This window comes from Microcaecilia unicolor, chromosome 7 (assembly GCF_901765095.1).
Source record: "Microcaecilia unicolor chromosome 7, aMicUni1.1, whole genome shotgun sequence".
In the NCBI taxonomy this organism is placed as follows: domain Eukaryota; kingdom Metazoa; phylum Chordata; class Amphibia; order Gymnophiona; family Siphonopidae; genus Microcaecilia; species Microcaecilia unicolor.
This window is the reverse complement of record NC_044037.1, coordinates 129,155,700-129,170,698: the sequence shown is the minus strand read 5'-3', so window position 1 is coordinate 129,170,698 and position 14,999 is coordinate 129,155,700. Positions and strand designations below refer to the sequence as shown.

The following is a 14,999-nucleotide window of genomic DNA, read 5'->3' as shown; positions in this document are numbered from 1 at the left end:
TAGGCCTCTCTGGTACTATTTAAGCCACATTGAGCCTACAAATAGGTGGGAAAATGTGGGATACAAATGTAACAAATAAATAAATAAATAAATAAAGTAAGTGCCCTTGGTATGAGCACTAAAGTGACTGACTGGGTTAAAAACTGGTTAAGTGGAAGGAGACGGAGGGTAGTGGTAAAAGAGTGTTATCAGTGTATTACAGGGATTGGTCCCTGGGCCGGATCTGTTTAACATCTTTGTGAGTGATATTGTGGAAGGACTGTCTGGTAAGGTTTGTCTCTTTGCGAATGATACCAAACTTTGTAATAGGGTCAACACCCCAGAGGGTGTGGGTAGCATGTGGAGGGATCTGGAACAATGGTCTAGCAATTGGCAACTCAGATTTAATGCTAAAAAATGCAGGGTCATACACTTAGGTTGCAAAAATACAAGGAAAAGGTGTATAGGAAGTGAAGTAGTTCTGTGTATGAAAGAAGAGTGAGACTTGGGGGTGATTGTGTCTGATGATCTCAAGGTGGCCAAACAGGTAGAAAAGGCGATGGTCAAAGGCAGAAGGATTCTTGGGTGCATAGGGAGAGAAAGGCCAGCAAGACAAAAGAGGTGATAGTGCCCTTTTATAAGTCTCTGGTGAGGCTCCATTTAGAATACTGTGTGCAATTCTGGAGACTGCACCTACGAAAAGATATAAACTAGATGGAGTCAGTCCAGAGGGTGGTTACAAAACTGGTCAGTGGTGTCTTTCATAAAGTATACGGGGACAGACTTAAGCCTCTCAATATGTATACTTTGGAAGAAAGGCAGGAGAGCAGGGATATGATAGAGATATTTAATTACCTCTGTGGTATTAATGTACAAGAGGTGAGCCTCTTTCAAATGAAGAAAACTCTGGAATGAAAGGGCATAGGATGAAGTTCAGAGGTTATAGGCTCAGGAGTAATCTAAGAAAATACTTTTTCATGGAAAGAGTGGTGAACGGATGGTGGACGTATGGAATCGCCTCGTGGAGGAGGTGGTGGAAATGAGGAGTGTGTCTGAATTTAAGAACGCATGGGACAGGCAGGTGGGATCTCTTAGGGAAATAGGAGATAGTGGTTGCTGTGGATTGGCAGATTGGATGGGTCATTTGGCTCTTATCTGCTGTCATGTTTCTATGTTTCTTCAGAATTTTCCCCATAGTTGATTAGAGAAAGGGAAATCTATAGTCTATTTAAATACACAAATCACTATTTATCCATATATATTACTTTTAAAATTTAACTCAAAGACATTTGAACTACTACTACTAATACTACTACTACTGCTTATCATTTTCCGGAGACGGGAAGGTTGTAGAACTAGAGGACATGAATTGAGGTTGAATGGGGGCAGACTCAGGAGTAATGTCAGGAAGTATTTTTTCATGGAAAGGGTGGCAGATACGTGGAATGCCCTCCCCCGGGAGGTGGTGGAGATGAAAACGGTAATGGAATTCAAACATGTGTGGGATAAACACAAAGGAATCCTGTTTAGAAGGAATGGATCTACGGAATCTTAGCAGAGATTGGGTGGCAACACCGGTAAATGGAGAGTAAAACCAATGCTGGGTGGATTTCTACGGTCTGCGCCCTGATCGTGGCTGAATAGATATGGATGGGCTGGAGTGTAAATTTTAAGAGGCTTCGACGTTAGCTTCAGAACTTTTAGTACAGGAACAGTGGGCAGACTTTTACAGTCTGTGCCATGAGAAAGGCAGAGACAAATCAAACTCGGGTATACATTTAAAGTAGCACATACCATGTAAATTGAGTTTATCTTGTTGGGCAGACTGGATAGACCGTTCAGGTCTTTATCTGCCTTCATTTACTATGTTACTATGTATTTCTATAGCACAACTAGACATACGCAGTGCTGTACACTTGAACATGAAGAGACTGCCCCTGCTCAACAGAGCTTACAGTCTAATTAGGACAGACAAACAGGACAAATAAGAAATAAGGGAATTACTAAGGAGGGAATGATAAAATATGGGTACTGAACAAGTGAGTAAGGGTTAGGAGCTACTTTCATTGTAGAACTTTCATTACAGCTTAGTATCAGTTTGTTGCTGAGTTACCTGCAGGGGGAATAGTTGCTAAATGTCATGGAATGTACCAAAAGACCCTTGATGCTATGTGTGAAAGAAAGGGCATCAATATAATGGGAGAAAATATCTGGACTGAGCACCTACAAGATAGCTAAACCCAACTAATCTTGACTCTAACAGCCTTTACTTCACAGGAATCCAAGGTTTACTGAGTCCAATGATATAGGCTATACTCTGATTAGCTTACTGGGTCTCCAGAGGGTCCAGCAGGTCCATCCCGACCTTGGTCGCCTGGTAGTCCTGGCTCACCCTGTAAAGTCAAGAAACAAAATTTCGTAAACAGATGTTACAAATACAATCACAATCTAAAGTGCCAAAATATGTAGCTATATTTATATGTACTGCAAACAAGGGTGGATCAAGGAGAAGAGATCTTTGAGAAAGGAAGCTGGAAAGAGGAAGGGAGGGAAAGACAGATGAAGAGGTTGGAAGGAGAAGAGAGAAACACAAAGCAAAGCAAAAAAAAGACAAGAGAGTTTTAAAAAAATCTTCTCCTAACATCCCAAATAAGAATAAAAATATATGAAAAAACATAACTAATCCCCAACAAAGAAAGATCAATTATAAAGAATAATGATTTTCCTTGGTTTTCAGCTGGCAACTTAGGGCCTGCAATTTAAAAGATTTATACTCCTAACTTTGAGAGTTTTGCTCTTAAATTGGTCTCTTTGAAAATCTATTAGTCTTGAGTGCCTAAACCTATACTCAAAATTTCACTATACTCCTACATTTAGGACCATAAAAATGGTGTGTGTGTGTGTGTGTGCGGCAAAATAAAAATTGGTGTGCATCCATTTTGGATCTGAGACCTTACCACCAGACATTGACCTAGTGGTAAGATCTCATGCGTCAGCCAGGCAGTAATGACGTACATGTGTCAAATGCCACTTGGCGTGTGTAGCGGATGCGCACCAGAAAATAAAATTATTTTTCAGATGTGCGTATTGGACACGTGCCAAAAATGAAATTACCACAAGAGCCAAGCAGTAGCTGGGTAGTAACGCCAAATTGGCGCATGTTGGGTGCGCACAAACGCTTACACGGCTTAGTAAAAGGGCCCCTAAGTTTGGATGAAAATAGGGCACAAAATTTCTGAGCCTAGATTTAGGAGTTCACGTTCTTATGAATATTAGGCCCCAAGTTTTCAAGATTTTTTCAGCCAGCTGTAATCATAATATATAATACCTGCATATAGCTACTATAATAACACCATCTCTCATACTGTCACCCCCTCCATCTGTCATATCCTCAACCTCTCTCTCTCCACTGCAACTGTCCCTGACACCTTCAAGCACGCCGTAGTCACACCTCTCCTCAAAAAACCAGCACTTGATGCCACCTGTCCCTCCAACTACCGCCCCATCTCCCTCCTACCCTTCCTCTCCAAAATACTTGAGCGCGCCGTTCACAGCCGCTGCCTCGATTTTCTCTCCTCTCATGCCATCCTCGATCCACTTCAATCCGGTTTTCGCCCTCTACACTCGACAGAAACAGCACTCTCTAAAGTCTGTAATGACCTGTTCCTTGCCAAATCCAGAGGCCACTACTCCATCCTCATCCTCCTCGATCTATCCGCCGCTTTTGACACTGTCAATCATGATTTACTTCTTGCCACACTATCCTCATTTGGGTTCCAGGGCTCTGTCCTCTCCTGGTTCTCCTCCTATCTCTCCCACCGCACCTTCAGAGTCCACTCTCATGGATCCTCCTCCATCCCCATCCCGCTATCAGTTGGTATTCCTCAGGGATCTGTCCTTGGACCCCTTCTCTTCTCAATCTACACCTCTTCTCTGGGCTCCCTGATCTCATCTCATGGTTTCCAGTATCATTTCTATGCTGATGACACCCAGCTGTATCTCTCCACACCAAACATCACCGCGGAGACCCAGGCAAAGGTATCAGCCTGCTTATCCGACATTGCTGCCTGGATGTCCAACCGCCACCTGAAACTGAACATGTCCAAGACCGAGCTTATCGACTTTCCACCAAAACCCACTTCTCCTCTTCCTCCACTTTCTATTTCAGTTGATAACACCCTCATCCTCCTCGTCTCATCTGCCCACAACCTCGGAGTCATCTTTGACTCCTCCCTCTCCTTCTCTGCGCATATCCAGCAGATAGCCAAGACCTGTCGCTTCTTCCTCTTTAACATCAGCAAAATTCACCCTTTCCTCTCTGAACACACCACCCGTACTCTCGTCCACGCTCTCATTACCTCTCGCCTTGACTACTGCAACTTACTCCTCACCGGCCTCCCACTTAGCCACCTATCCCCCCTTCAATCTGTTCAGAACTCTGCTGCACGTCTTATATTCCGCCAGAACCGATATACTCATATCACCCCTCTCCTCAGGTCACTTCACTGGTTTCCAATCAGATACCACATTCAGTTCAAGCTTCTCCTTCTTACCTACAAATGCACTCAGTCTGCTGCCCCTCACTACCTCTCTACCCTCATCTCCCGCCCGAAACCTCCATTCACAGGACAAATCCCTCCTCTCATTACCCTTCTCCACCACCGCCAACTCCAGGCACCGCTCATTCTGCCTCGCCGCACCCTATGCTTGGAACAGCCTTCCCGAGCCCTTACGCCAAGCCGCCTCCCTGCCCATCTTCAAGTCTTTGCTTAAAGCCCACCTCTTCAATGCTGCGTTCGGCACCTAACTCTTACCTTTCAGGAAATCCAGACTGCCCCAATTTGACTGCCCCTGACTTTTCATGTGTCCTTTAGATTGTAAGCTCTTTGAGCAGGGACTGTCCTTCTATATTAAATTGTACAGCGCTGCTTAACCCTAGTAGCGCTTTAGAAATGTTAAGTAGTAGTAGTTGTATATTACTGTGGGTGATTCAGCTAGAAAAGTTCTATGTACATCCTGATAGAAGATTCTTGGTTTGATTTGCAGGTCATGATTTCTACTCCCTGGGTCAGCCAGGGCTGAGAATCCTGCAAAGGAAGAGTTCATAGCCCCAAAGGATAAGGGGAGTCATAGCCATTGGATAGATTGATGCCTATATGTTTGATTAGGGGCTTTTTGTTGTTGGGTCTTAAAGAGAGCCAGAATAAATATCCACCAACCCTGGATGGTCACTGCAATGGCCCAACTAAAGTATGAGTGTGGGATGCAAGGGGAGCAAGGAGTATACAAAATATGGGAAAAATTCCCAGGCAGTGTGAATGAAAGTTTGGGGTGCCAAATCCCAGCCTGGTTTTGATTGCACTGGAAGAAGTCAGGTCTAAAAAAAATAATTACCAGTACTGTCCTGTTATTATAATGAAGAATTAGTGCAAAATACTTGGGAAAAAGCATTCATTTATGTAGGGGCAATAAGCAAAGTATTTTAAATGGATAAAAGAGTATTAACACACATAGAGGTCCTTTTACTAAAGCCTCTTACATACTAATGGACATTAGCAGGAGCTAAATGCCACGTAGCCCATTGGTATAAAATAGGACGTGTAGCATTTAGTGTGTGGTAATGTCCATTATCGCAAGCTAGGCTTTAGAAAAACATAGTTTGATTACTGCCCTTCCCCTTATTATGTGTAAAAATATACTTGTTGTTCATTCATAATAAAAAGGGGTAGAGAACACGTCAGGGAATTTAAATTACTTGTAGACAGTGGCAGTGGCGTACCAAGGGGGGGGGCGGTGGGGGCGGTCCGTCCCGGGTGCACGCCGCTGGGGGGTGCCGTGGCACGCGCCTGTCGGCTGCGAGTTCGAATCGCTACGCTAAATTCTCTCGTTCGCTGCAGCTCCCTCCCTCTGCCCCGGAACAGGTTACTTTCTGTTCCAGGGCAGAGGGAGGGAGCTGCAGCGAACGAGAGAATTTAGCGTAGCAAACTCGCAGCCATCAGGCGCGCGCTGCAGCACCCCCCCAGCGGCGTGCACCCGGGGGTGGGTGTCATTTCACCGGGGGGGGGGGCGCTGCACCCGGGGGGGGGGGCGCATCGGCGATCCGCCCCGGGTGTCGTCGAGGCTAGGAACACCACTGGACAGTGGGGTCAATTCTGTGGGTGCAGTGGGCGCTTCAGCTTGAACACCCCCAATACTGAGCAAACTTCTTTACTGTGTGCAGGGAGAGGTAATTGAAGAGGTAAGCTCCAAAACCTGTTGTACAAAAATCTAATCTAATCTAATACACTTCTTATCTACCGCTACAATCCCCGAATAGGGTCCAGTGCAATTTACAGCATACAATCATATACAATCTAAAAGTACATTAAGAAGGAAAAAAAGATAGTGAATCAATCAACTTTACAAAAGAAAAAAGTCTTAAGTTTCCTATGAAATGATAAATAATTATTATCAGTTCTGATAGTAGTAGGAAGAGAATCACAAACTAGAAAGATGGGCTTGGCTATCTTAGAATACCTGACCCCATTTTGGGATATATGCCTCGGGGGTGTTCCCAGTGATAACGCCCCCTGTGAGTGCTGCATGGTTACAGCGTGCATATCGTGTAAGCCCTTACCACTAACTAGGTCAATGGGTGGCTGTAAGGGCTCAGGCTGTAAATAGGCATGTACTAGTTTTAATATTTCTGCAGGCCCATTTCCCGGCCCATTAAAAAATAGCCTTTCCCAGTCACGGTAAAAAATGGCCCAGCATGTACCTAAAAGATGTGCCCACCCTACTGTAGGCCATTTTTTTACTGCGGCTTTGTAAAAGCACACCAACCTAAAAATTTATTACTTAAAATAGCCTTCTCTCTTACCTGTACAGCAGCTCTCACAGCCTGGATGGTCACAAATGTTTTAACTCTAATTTTAAAATAATATTAGAAACATTACCCTAGTTCCTCTTGGTCCCCGAGCTCCAGACGTCCCATGTGGACCCCTCTCTCCTGCACCTCCCTATCAAAAGAAATATGAAATGAAACACCATGGCCCTTATTTTAGAAATTCTATTTGTGATTTACACATATAAATACTGAGATTAAATAAAAAATGATACCAATAATAAAGAATGACAACTCGGATGCAGCAGCTCATAGGTTTGCTTGCTTTTTTTTTTGAATGGGAATGGAAACAGACTACTGACCTAATGGCTTCAATTTTTTTACTTCATCCTGTCTCCTGTTTTCATCCAGTCTCCTTAGTAGTCACCTCTGAGTCCCAAATGCCATCTACTCCCTGTCCCCATTGGCCATGACAGGAAATAAAAACCAAGTGCGGGGCCGCAGCAGCCTTCAGGCATGTGCTGTTGGCTTTGCTGGTCCTCTGCCCGCCCCCGCTGACGTCAACTTCCATTGCCGGGGGTAGAAGACCAGCAGAACTGAAAGCACATGCTTGGTTTTTTTTGTTGTTGTTTTTCTGACGCTGCTGCGCTGCAGTGTGCAGTAGCGGTTCAGGCGGGATTTGCTGCGGCACCCAGAGAGGTCGCTGCGGCGCACAGTTTGGGAAATGCTGTTTTAGACATTGACAACTAGTGATAAAAACAGTGGCTGCTGGCATGTAATTGGTGAATACACAAGCATTCCTGCATGTATTTTAGAAAAGACTCTACACTGGCAGATACTTTCTTAAACTACTACAGAATTTGACATTTTCCAACCTGGACCTCTCAGTTCCAGTTTCTACATTCTGACTAAAATAGGGCTGTATCAGCATCAGAGCCTGAAGGATCAGATGGAAAGATCTGCCTACAGGAGATGGTGTATATGTACTGTACCAGATTGTTTTATATGGATCTGGCCCATATAGCCTGCCAGATGCCACTCAACAGTTATTCAAAAATAAGTTATATTTTAAAAGGGGCAATTTTCACTAGAAAGGTCTGTGAGCACTTTAGTGCAGGAATACCCTTTACAATGGCAGTTGGTGGCTCAGCTGTTTGGGGAGTCAAGGCCAGGGCCAGAGTCAGCAAACTAGTTGCAGGTAATACCTTTCATTAAGTTTAGATATTAGCTACATAATGTAGCCGGTTAGCCACTATGTGCTAAGCAATATTAGATACAGAGGACATTAGAGCCAGTTAGCCAGGTTTTCTATGCTGCAGAGCTGTACACATTAACCCTAGTGCTGTTTCTTCTTGAACTGTGAAGTTTATACCATGAGGGAGGGGCCCTTGGGGTTTCACCCTGGTCTGCTGGACTGCTTCTGAATATAAGGCAGGCTTTCTTACAAGGCTGGAGTAACTTCAGGACCGAGATAAGTTTTCTGTTTTGCTGGATGGACACAGCTTCTTTTTTTGTGGAACTCTTTTTTTAGATTTTTGGCTGGCTCTAATGTCCTCTGTACATTTTGAAATTCTGTGTATGCCTGGGTTTTTTTCTTTGTTTGTTTGTTTTTTAGGGGGGGGGAACCATGGGTTTTCTCACTTGAAGTGCAATGTTAAAGCCAGAGAGGTTTCCTTTTTTTAAGTGTTGTTTTATATATATATATTATTGGTTTTGTCAGTGTTTTCTACCCAGTTGATATTTTTCTGAATTTAAAAACTGGCCTCAATAACTGACTTTTTGAAAATGTTGACAGAGATGACATAACTGGAATACATCAGCTGTAGGGCTTGTTTTCACTCTGTATATGGACGGATGTCATCAATACAAACTCTATAGACACTTACATCTCCTTAGAAACAGAGTAAGTGATGTGAACGGAAGACACATGATTATCTTTTTTCAGTCTGCTCTGCTTGCCATTCATTTGCATGGACTGTAGCAAATACATGATACTAACAATTGATATAAGTCTGGAGAAACATCTGACTCATAAACCAGATGTAAAAGATGACTCATAAACCAGATGTAGAAGAGTCTTTGCTACCTCAGAAACTATACTAGGAAAAGCAGCTGAGCCGGAAATTAGTTCCATAACCATGCAGCCTCTTACCCTTTCTCCTAGGGGTCCATCAGGGCCAGCATCTCCCTAAAAGGAAAGAGGAATTAGAAAGCCATAAAGTAACACTGCATTTAATATTCCCCTCCCCCAAATTCCAAATAAATGTGGCACATTACCAACCTCATCTCCAGATTCTCCTTTCTCTCCAGGCTCTCCTCGGGCCCCTGGCTCACCCTGCCAAGTAGAAAATGAGAGAGATATGCATTAAGGGGAGAAAAGTAAAGCTGACACAGCTATCAGATAATGGGGTGATGTAATGCAGAAAGATTTGAGAAGACACATAAGACTGCAAGGAAAAATTATTCTGCTCTTAAGGGCATGAAAGGAAACCTGGTTATAAAGTGAAAGCACTTACTGAATAAACAGAAAACTCTGATTTGGCATAGTTTCATCGTTGCACTGCTGTCTGAAGCATCCTAGATACACATGCATTGGTTGTGACAATAATCACATCCCCCCAAAACGTTCTGGGCAACACTGCCGGGAATTCCACAGTTCTAGCTGAGCTGACATTCCTACATCAGTTTCAGTTCAGCACTATGCGAGCCTTCCTGGCTTAGCAATGGATTATGTTTTCTCTAAGCAGATCTATGAAAATGTAATAGGAGTACCCATTTAGGGGTATAGTTATCCTTTCATCTTATTGTCTCCTTACCTTTTCCCCAGGATTTCCAGTATTGCCAGATCTTCCTGGTCCTCCATTAGCACCCGGCTCTCCCTTGTTAAAGGATAAAAGACATCATTATTAATTGCTAGCATGTATATTTAGTCTGAACACTAGTTAGTTTCCATCCAGCAAAATGCACTTTTCAGTAGGTAGAATGCCTCAGCATTTGGACTTACAATATGAGACACTGACGTAACATTGAGATAATTATGCTCCAACATCACATTTCCTTGTGTTTATAAACATGGTAAAAACCACACAGTTTAGTAACATTATAGTGTGCTAACCATTTAGAAGGTAATTTCTTTTTAAGTTCTTTGGTGTGTAAAACAACATACCACATGCTCAGGTAGGCCCTTATATAGTAATTGCCCAATGTGTGGCTGTATACAAAAATCATAGCAGCTATTTATATGCTATATAAGTGTAGGCATACTGGGAAAGGAGAAAGGGGACATGACTGGTGCATATGCATATATTTTCTAAAATAAGTACATATACACCAATTCTCACTTGCACATACACACACATTTTACATCTACACTGAAATAGGTAGTTTTATAAAGGCATATAGACATATCTGTTACCTTTATAAAACAAATATATCATATGTGCTTATGTACCTTCATAGCATATATGCCCCATTATAAAATTGCCTTTTGTGTTATACTTATGAGCCTGGTTTAGTCCTTGTTGGTACTATGTGCCTCAAACCACTGTGTGTGGGGGATTAATTGGTTGTATTGGTTGTATATTTTGCCTGATGCAAATGGTTTAGTTTTCTGTCTCTGTGCCTCAAAACGTGTTGGAAGAATTAACTTGATATGGTGTTGACTGCTGTGACTCAGAAAAGTATGGCCTATGCTGGCTTAAAGTACAGTTCTGGAAGCAATATTGGTCCTGGAGAAAAACAGGGTTTTAGTAGGCTGTGATACATTTTAAAAGATCATCAAAATATGTTGTTCTATAGGAGTTGAGACCATATAAGTTCCTTCTTCAAATGAGTCTGGCTCCTGTACCTGTGAGGGAGTCTATAGGATGCTACCACTTCCCCTTAAGGATAATCCCTCAGTGTCAGGAACCACCTTAAAACTCATAGCCCTGCCCAAGGGGGGAATGACATGGGAGGGGTGGAGCCAGGAGGGCATGGTCCAGGAAGTATAAAAGCTCATGGCACAGCTAGGTTAAGAAGCAGCAATGGCTGACTGCATATGCCTCCATATATCTGAACTGCAACTGTGACAGTCAGGTACACCAAGTTCAATTTGGAACCCTGCAACCTAATATCCTTGACCCAGATTGTACTGGTACTCCGGGGAGCCACACTGGAGCCCAGCCATGTATGTTACCTTGCTGAGAGACTGTAGTGAATACTGTGGCTCTGTAGGCGCAGACTATGAAAGGACATTCCATTTTTTTATTTATAGCATTCAAAACTTACATATCAAGCAAACACAACTTGTATAGCAAAGGACGTCCAAGTAAAAATAATGACATCCAGATCAGAACGTCCCAAATGGACGTCCATCTCACATGTATTTTTGAACAGAAAACATGTCAAGATTTCCTGTTCAAAGATAAGTGAGACGGATGTCCATACGCTGGAAATGTCCAGCATGAACATCCATTTTACAAACTGGAATTTCCAAATTATGAATGGGGAAAAACAAGGGACATGGATGTCTGTCTGGCAGCATTCTTTGAAAATGGCCACACAGACATATATGCAGAGCAGAGGGGCAGCCTAGTGGTTAATGCAATGGACTGTAAACTAAGGGACCCAGATTCAAATTCCACATTAACTTTTATTTTGTAATTGTGAGCCCTCCAAGAACAAAAAAATACCTACTGTACCTGAATGTACACCACTTCAATAGCCTTCAGACTTATATATTTAGGTACAGTGTAATTTTCTGTTTCTGGAGCTCTCACAATTTAAAAAAAAAAGCTGAAGTGGGATTTGAACCTGGGTCCCTTGGTTTACAACACTTCTTAGACCTGCTTCCTGCTCTGTTAAGATTGCTTATACTACCTGAAGCTATCAGAGGCTAGTAACCCCTTCCAGTTTCACTTTCAGGGGAGAAGGAGGAGGACAGCAACTACTGGGGGATTAAGGTGATATCATGCCTTAATCCCCCCAATGGGCAGCTGTTCAATCAGAGCACCTTTCTGTAACCTGGACATGCCAAATACAAGGTCTAAATAAGAACATCCTTTTTAGACATTGATGTTTCTTAAACTTTGGTAATCACTGTTGGTCCTCCCTGGTCTCGCCCCAAACATGCCGCAGTATTACAAAAAACAGAAAGGCAATTAATCCGCAAATTCCAAGATGGAAATGATAAAAGCAGATCAATAATAGATGTACATTAATTTTTATTCATGCAAATAGCAATCTCCTTGCATCGAGAGATTGCTATTTGCACGAATAAAAATTAATGTATAAATATTAATGATCTGCTTTTATCATTTAAATACTGAAGTGTTAGACATCCCTATTCTTCCTTTGCAAAATCGGGACTTGGACAATTAAAGCACATGGATGTCCTTATATGTCCATATGCTTCAAAAATGAGTGCCGTGGAGGGGAATAATCGAACGGCACCGGCGAAATACATGGCCGGCGATGTATTTTGGCGGTGCCGCAAACAGCTGGCCAGACCTGTATTTTCAAACAAGATGGCCGGCTATCTTTTGTTTCGATAATACGGTTCCGGCCAGCCAAATGCCTTGGATTTGGCCGGGGTTTGAGATGGGCGGCTTCGTTTTTTAGTGATAATGGAAAGTTATGTCGGCCATGTCAAACCCCGGCCAAATCCAAGGCATTTGGCCGTGGGAGGAGCCAGCATTTTTAGTGCACTGGCCCCCCTGACATGGCAGGACACCAACCGGGCTCCCTAGGGGTCACTGCGGTGGACTTCAGAAAAGCTCCCACGTGCATAGCTCCCTTACTTTGGGAGCTGAGCCCCCCAACCCCCCCCCCCCCAAAACCCACTACCCACAAATGTACTGCACCCACTAATACTGCTCCAGGGACCTGCATACAGCCTCTAGGACTTATTGCTGCTGTATAACTTTGGCACACCAGTTCACACCTGAAGACTAATCTCTCTGAAATAGTCCTTTCTTGAAATAAGCACGTTTACTCAGAGTTAACTACAGATTAGAGGCTGTGCCCCACTGGCAAAGAGTCCCCTGGTACTAAGATTAGCAGTAGGTCAGAGCTGGCACAATGGTGTACAATGAGGCATATTTTCAAAGCACTTAGCCTTCCAAAGTTCCATAGAAACCTATGGAACTTTGGAAGGCTAAGTGCTTTGAAAATATGCCTCAATGCCTTCTTTCAGCACCATTCAAGGTAAGAACTACGTTCTCTAACGTGGGTAACACAGGAAAGGGAACTAAAACTGGCTTACAAAAATGGCCACTACCGCATGGACTACAAGAGGAAACAAAACAGGGCACACTCTGACCCAGAAAGCACCACGGGGGTACAGCCTACCAACTACCAATACCTACACCCACCACAATGCATTGCTGATGTGACTCTGCACTGCAAATAACAGAAAAGGTGTCACACTCACCCCAGAGCCACATCACAAGCAGGAAAAGGCTGTCGGAGGACAGAACACATTCTGCTGTCATGGAGGTGGGTACGGCATTTGAGGCTGGCATACAGGCTGGGAAAAAAGTGTTTAAAGTGGGGTTTTTTTGGTGGGAGGGGGTTAGTGACCACTGGGGGAGTACGGGGAGGTCATCTCCGCTTCCTAACGGTGGTCATGTGGTCAGTTTGGGCATCTTTTTGAGGCTTGGTCGTGAAAATAAAAGGACCAAGTAAACCCGGCGAAATACTGCTTAACGCCGTATTTTGTTTTTCCATTATCGGCGAAAGCCGGCTATCTGGTAGCCACGCCCATACCCGCCCATGTCCCGCCTTCACTTTGCCACCGACACGCCCCTTTGAACTTTTGCCGGCGAAGCGACGTGAAAGCGGCGATGCTGTAAAAAAAAGCAGCTTTTGATTATACCGATTTCGCCACTTTTCCGAGATCGCTGGCCATCTCCCAATTTGTGTCGGGAAATGGCCGGCGATCACTTTCGATTTTGAGCTGTAATTCTAACTATCCCCTCTATTCTATGACATCACTATCTTTATCCCTTTTTAAAAAGACCTAAGCGAAATTACCAATGAAATACGACTAGGATTACACACCATGCTTGACTGGGCCAACTCATTTAAATTCAAACTCAATACTGAGAAAACTCAGTGGTGTAGCAAAGGCGGGGCAGTGGGGGCGGTCCGCCCCAAGTGTCAGCAGGTGAGGGCTGCTCCGCTCCCGCTGCTCCCCTGCCTTAAAAAAAAAATTTGTGAAGCGGAGTCGCAGGCAGGCAGCGCCTCGCGTCTGCCCTGCTTGTAAAAGACGTAAACCTCCTCCTCGTCGTCGGGCCTTTCTTCACTGGGTCCCGCCCTCCTCTGAGGTAACTTCCTATTTCCGCGAGGGCGGGACCCAGTGAAGAAAGGCCCGACGATGACGAGGAGGTTTACTTCTTTTACAAGAAGGGCAGACGCAAGGCGCTGCCTGCCTGCGACTCCGCTTCACAAAAATTTTTTTAAGGCAGGGTGGGAGCAGGAGAAGAGGGCTCTCTCGATGGAGCTTACTGGTAGGCAGGTTGGGATGGGGGTTTTCAGATGGGAGAGGAGAGAGGTGTTGTGGGGCTTCCCAGATGGGATGGGGAGGGGTGTTGTGGGGGTTCCCAGATGGGACGGGGAGGGGAGGGGGTTCTCAGATGGGAGAAGGGGGGTGGGGTGTTGTGGGGGCTCTCGGGAGGGGAAGGGGTTCTCAGATGGGAGAAGGGGACTGGGGTGGGGTGGGGGCTCTCAGATGGGAGAAGTGGGGGTTCTCAGATGGGAGAAGGGGACTGGGGTGGGGTGGGGTTCTCAGATGGGGAGGGGAGGGGAGGGGGTTCTCAAATGGGAGAAGGGGACTGGGGTTGGGAGGGGGTTCTCAGATGGGAGAAGGGGGCTGGAACTGGGGTTTGAGAAGGGGTCATGAGGGAAAATGGGGGCATACCTGGGTCAGGTGGGAGAATGGGTCGGGCTGAAAAGGGGGGCCTTAATGCAAGGCATGTGGATGAAGGGGGCTGGAACTGGGGGCTGAAAAGGAGGGTAGGTAGGATAAGGGGCTAGTACTGGGACTGGGGGCTGAAAAGGAGACAGGGAGAAGTGGCTGGGGCAGAAGCTCGGGACTGGTGAGAGAAAAGGGCTGGGGTTGAAACTGAGGGCTGAAAAGGGGACAGGGAGAAGTGGCTGGGGGTTGAAGCTCGGGACTGGTGAGAGAAAAGGGCTGGGGTTGAAACTGGGGGCTGAA

The 14,999-nt window shown here is 44.7% G+C and overlaps 1 protein-coding gene across 1 annotated transcript in view; it reads right to left on the bottom strand.

Moving 5' to 3' along the window:
• COL6A1 (collagen type VI alpha 1 chain) overlaps positions 1 to 14,999 on the bottom strand; it is a 422,434-nt gene that overhangs the window by 221,572 nt on the left and 185,863 nt on the right. The window contains 5 exon segments of the mRNA XM_030210386.1: positions 2,310 to 2,372; positions 6,915 to 6,977; positions 8,955 to 8,990; positions 9,084 to 9,137; positions 9,619 to 9,681. Of these exon segments, the coding sequence (XP_030066246.1) occupies positions 2,310 to 2,372; positions 6,915 to 6,977; positions 8,955 to 8,990; positions 9,084 to 9,137; positions 9,619 to 9,681 (279 nt within the window).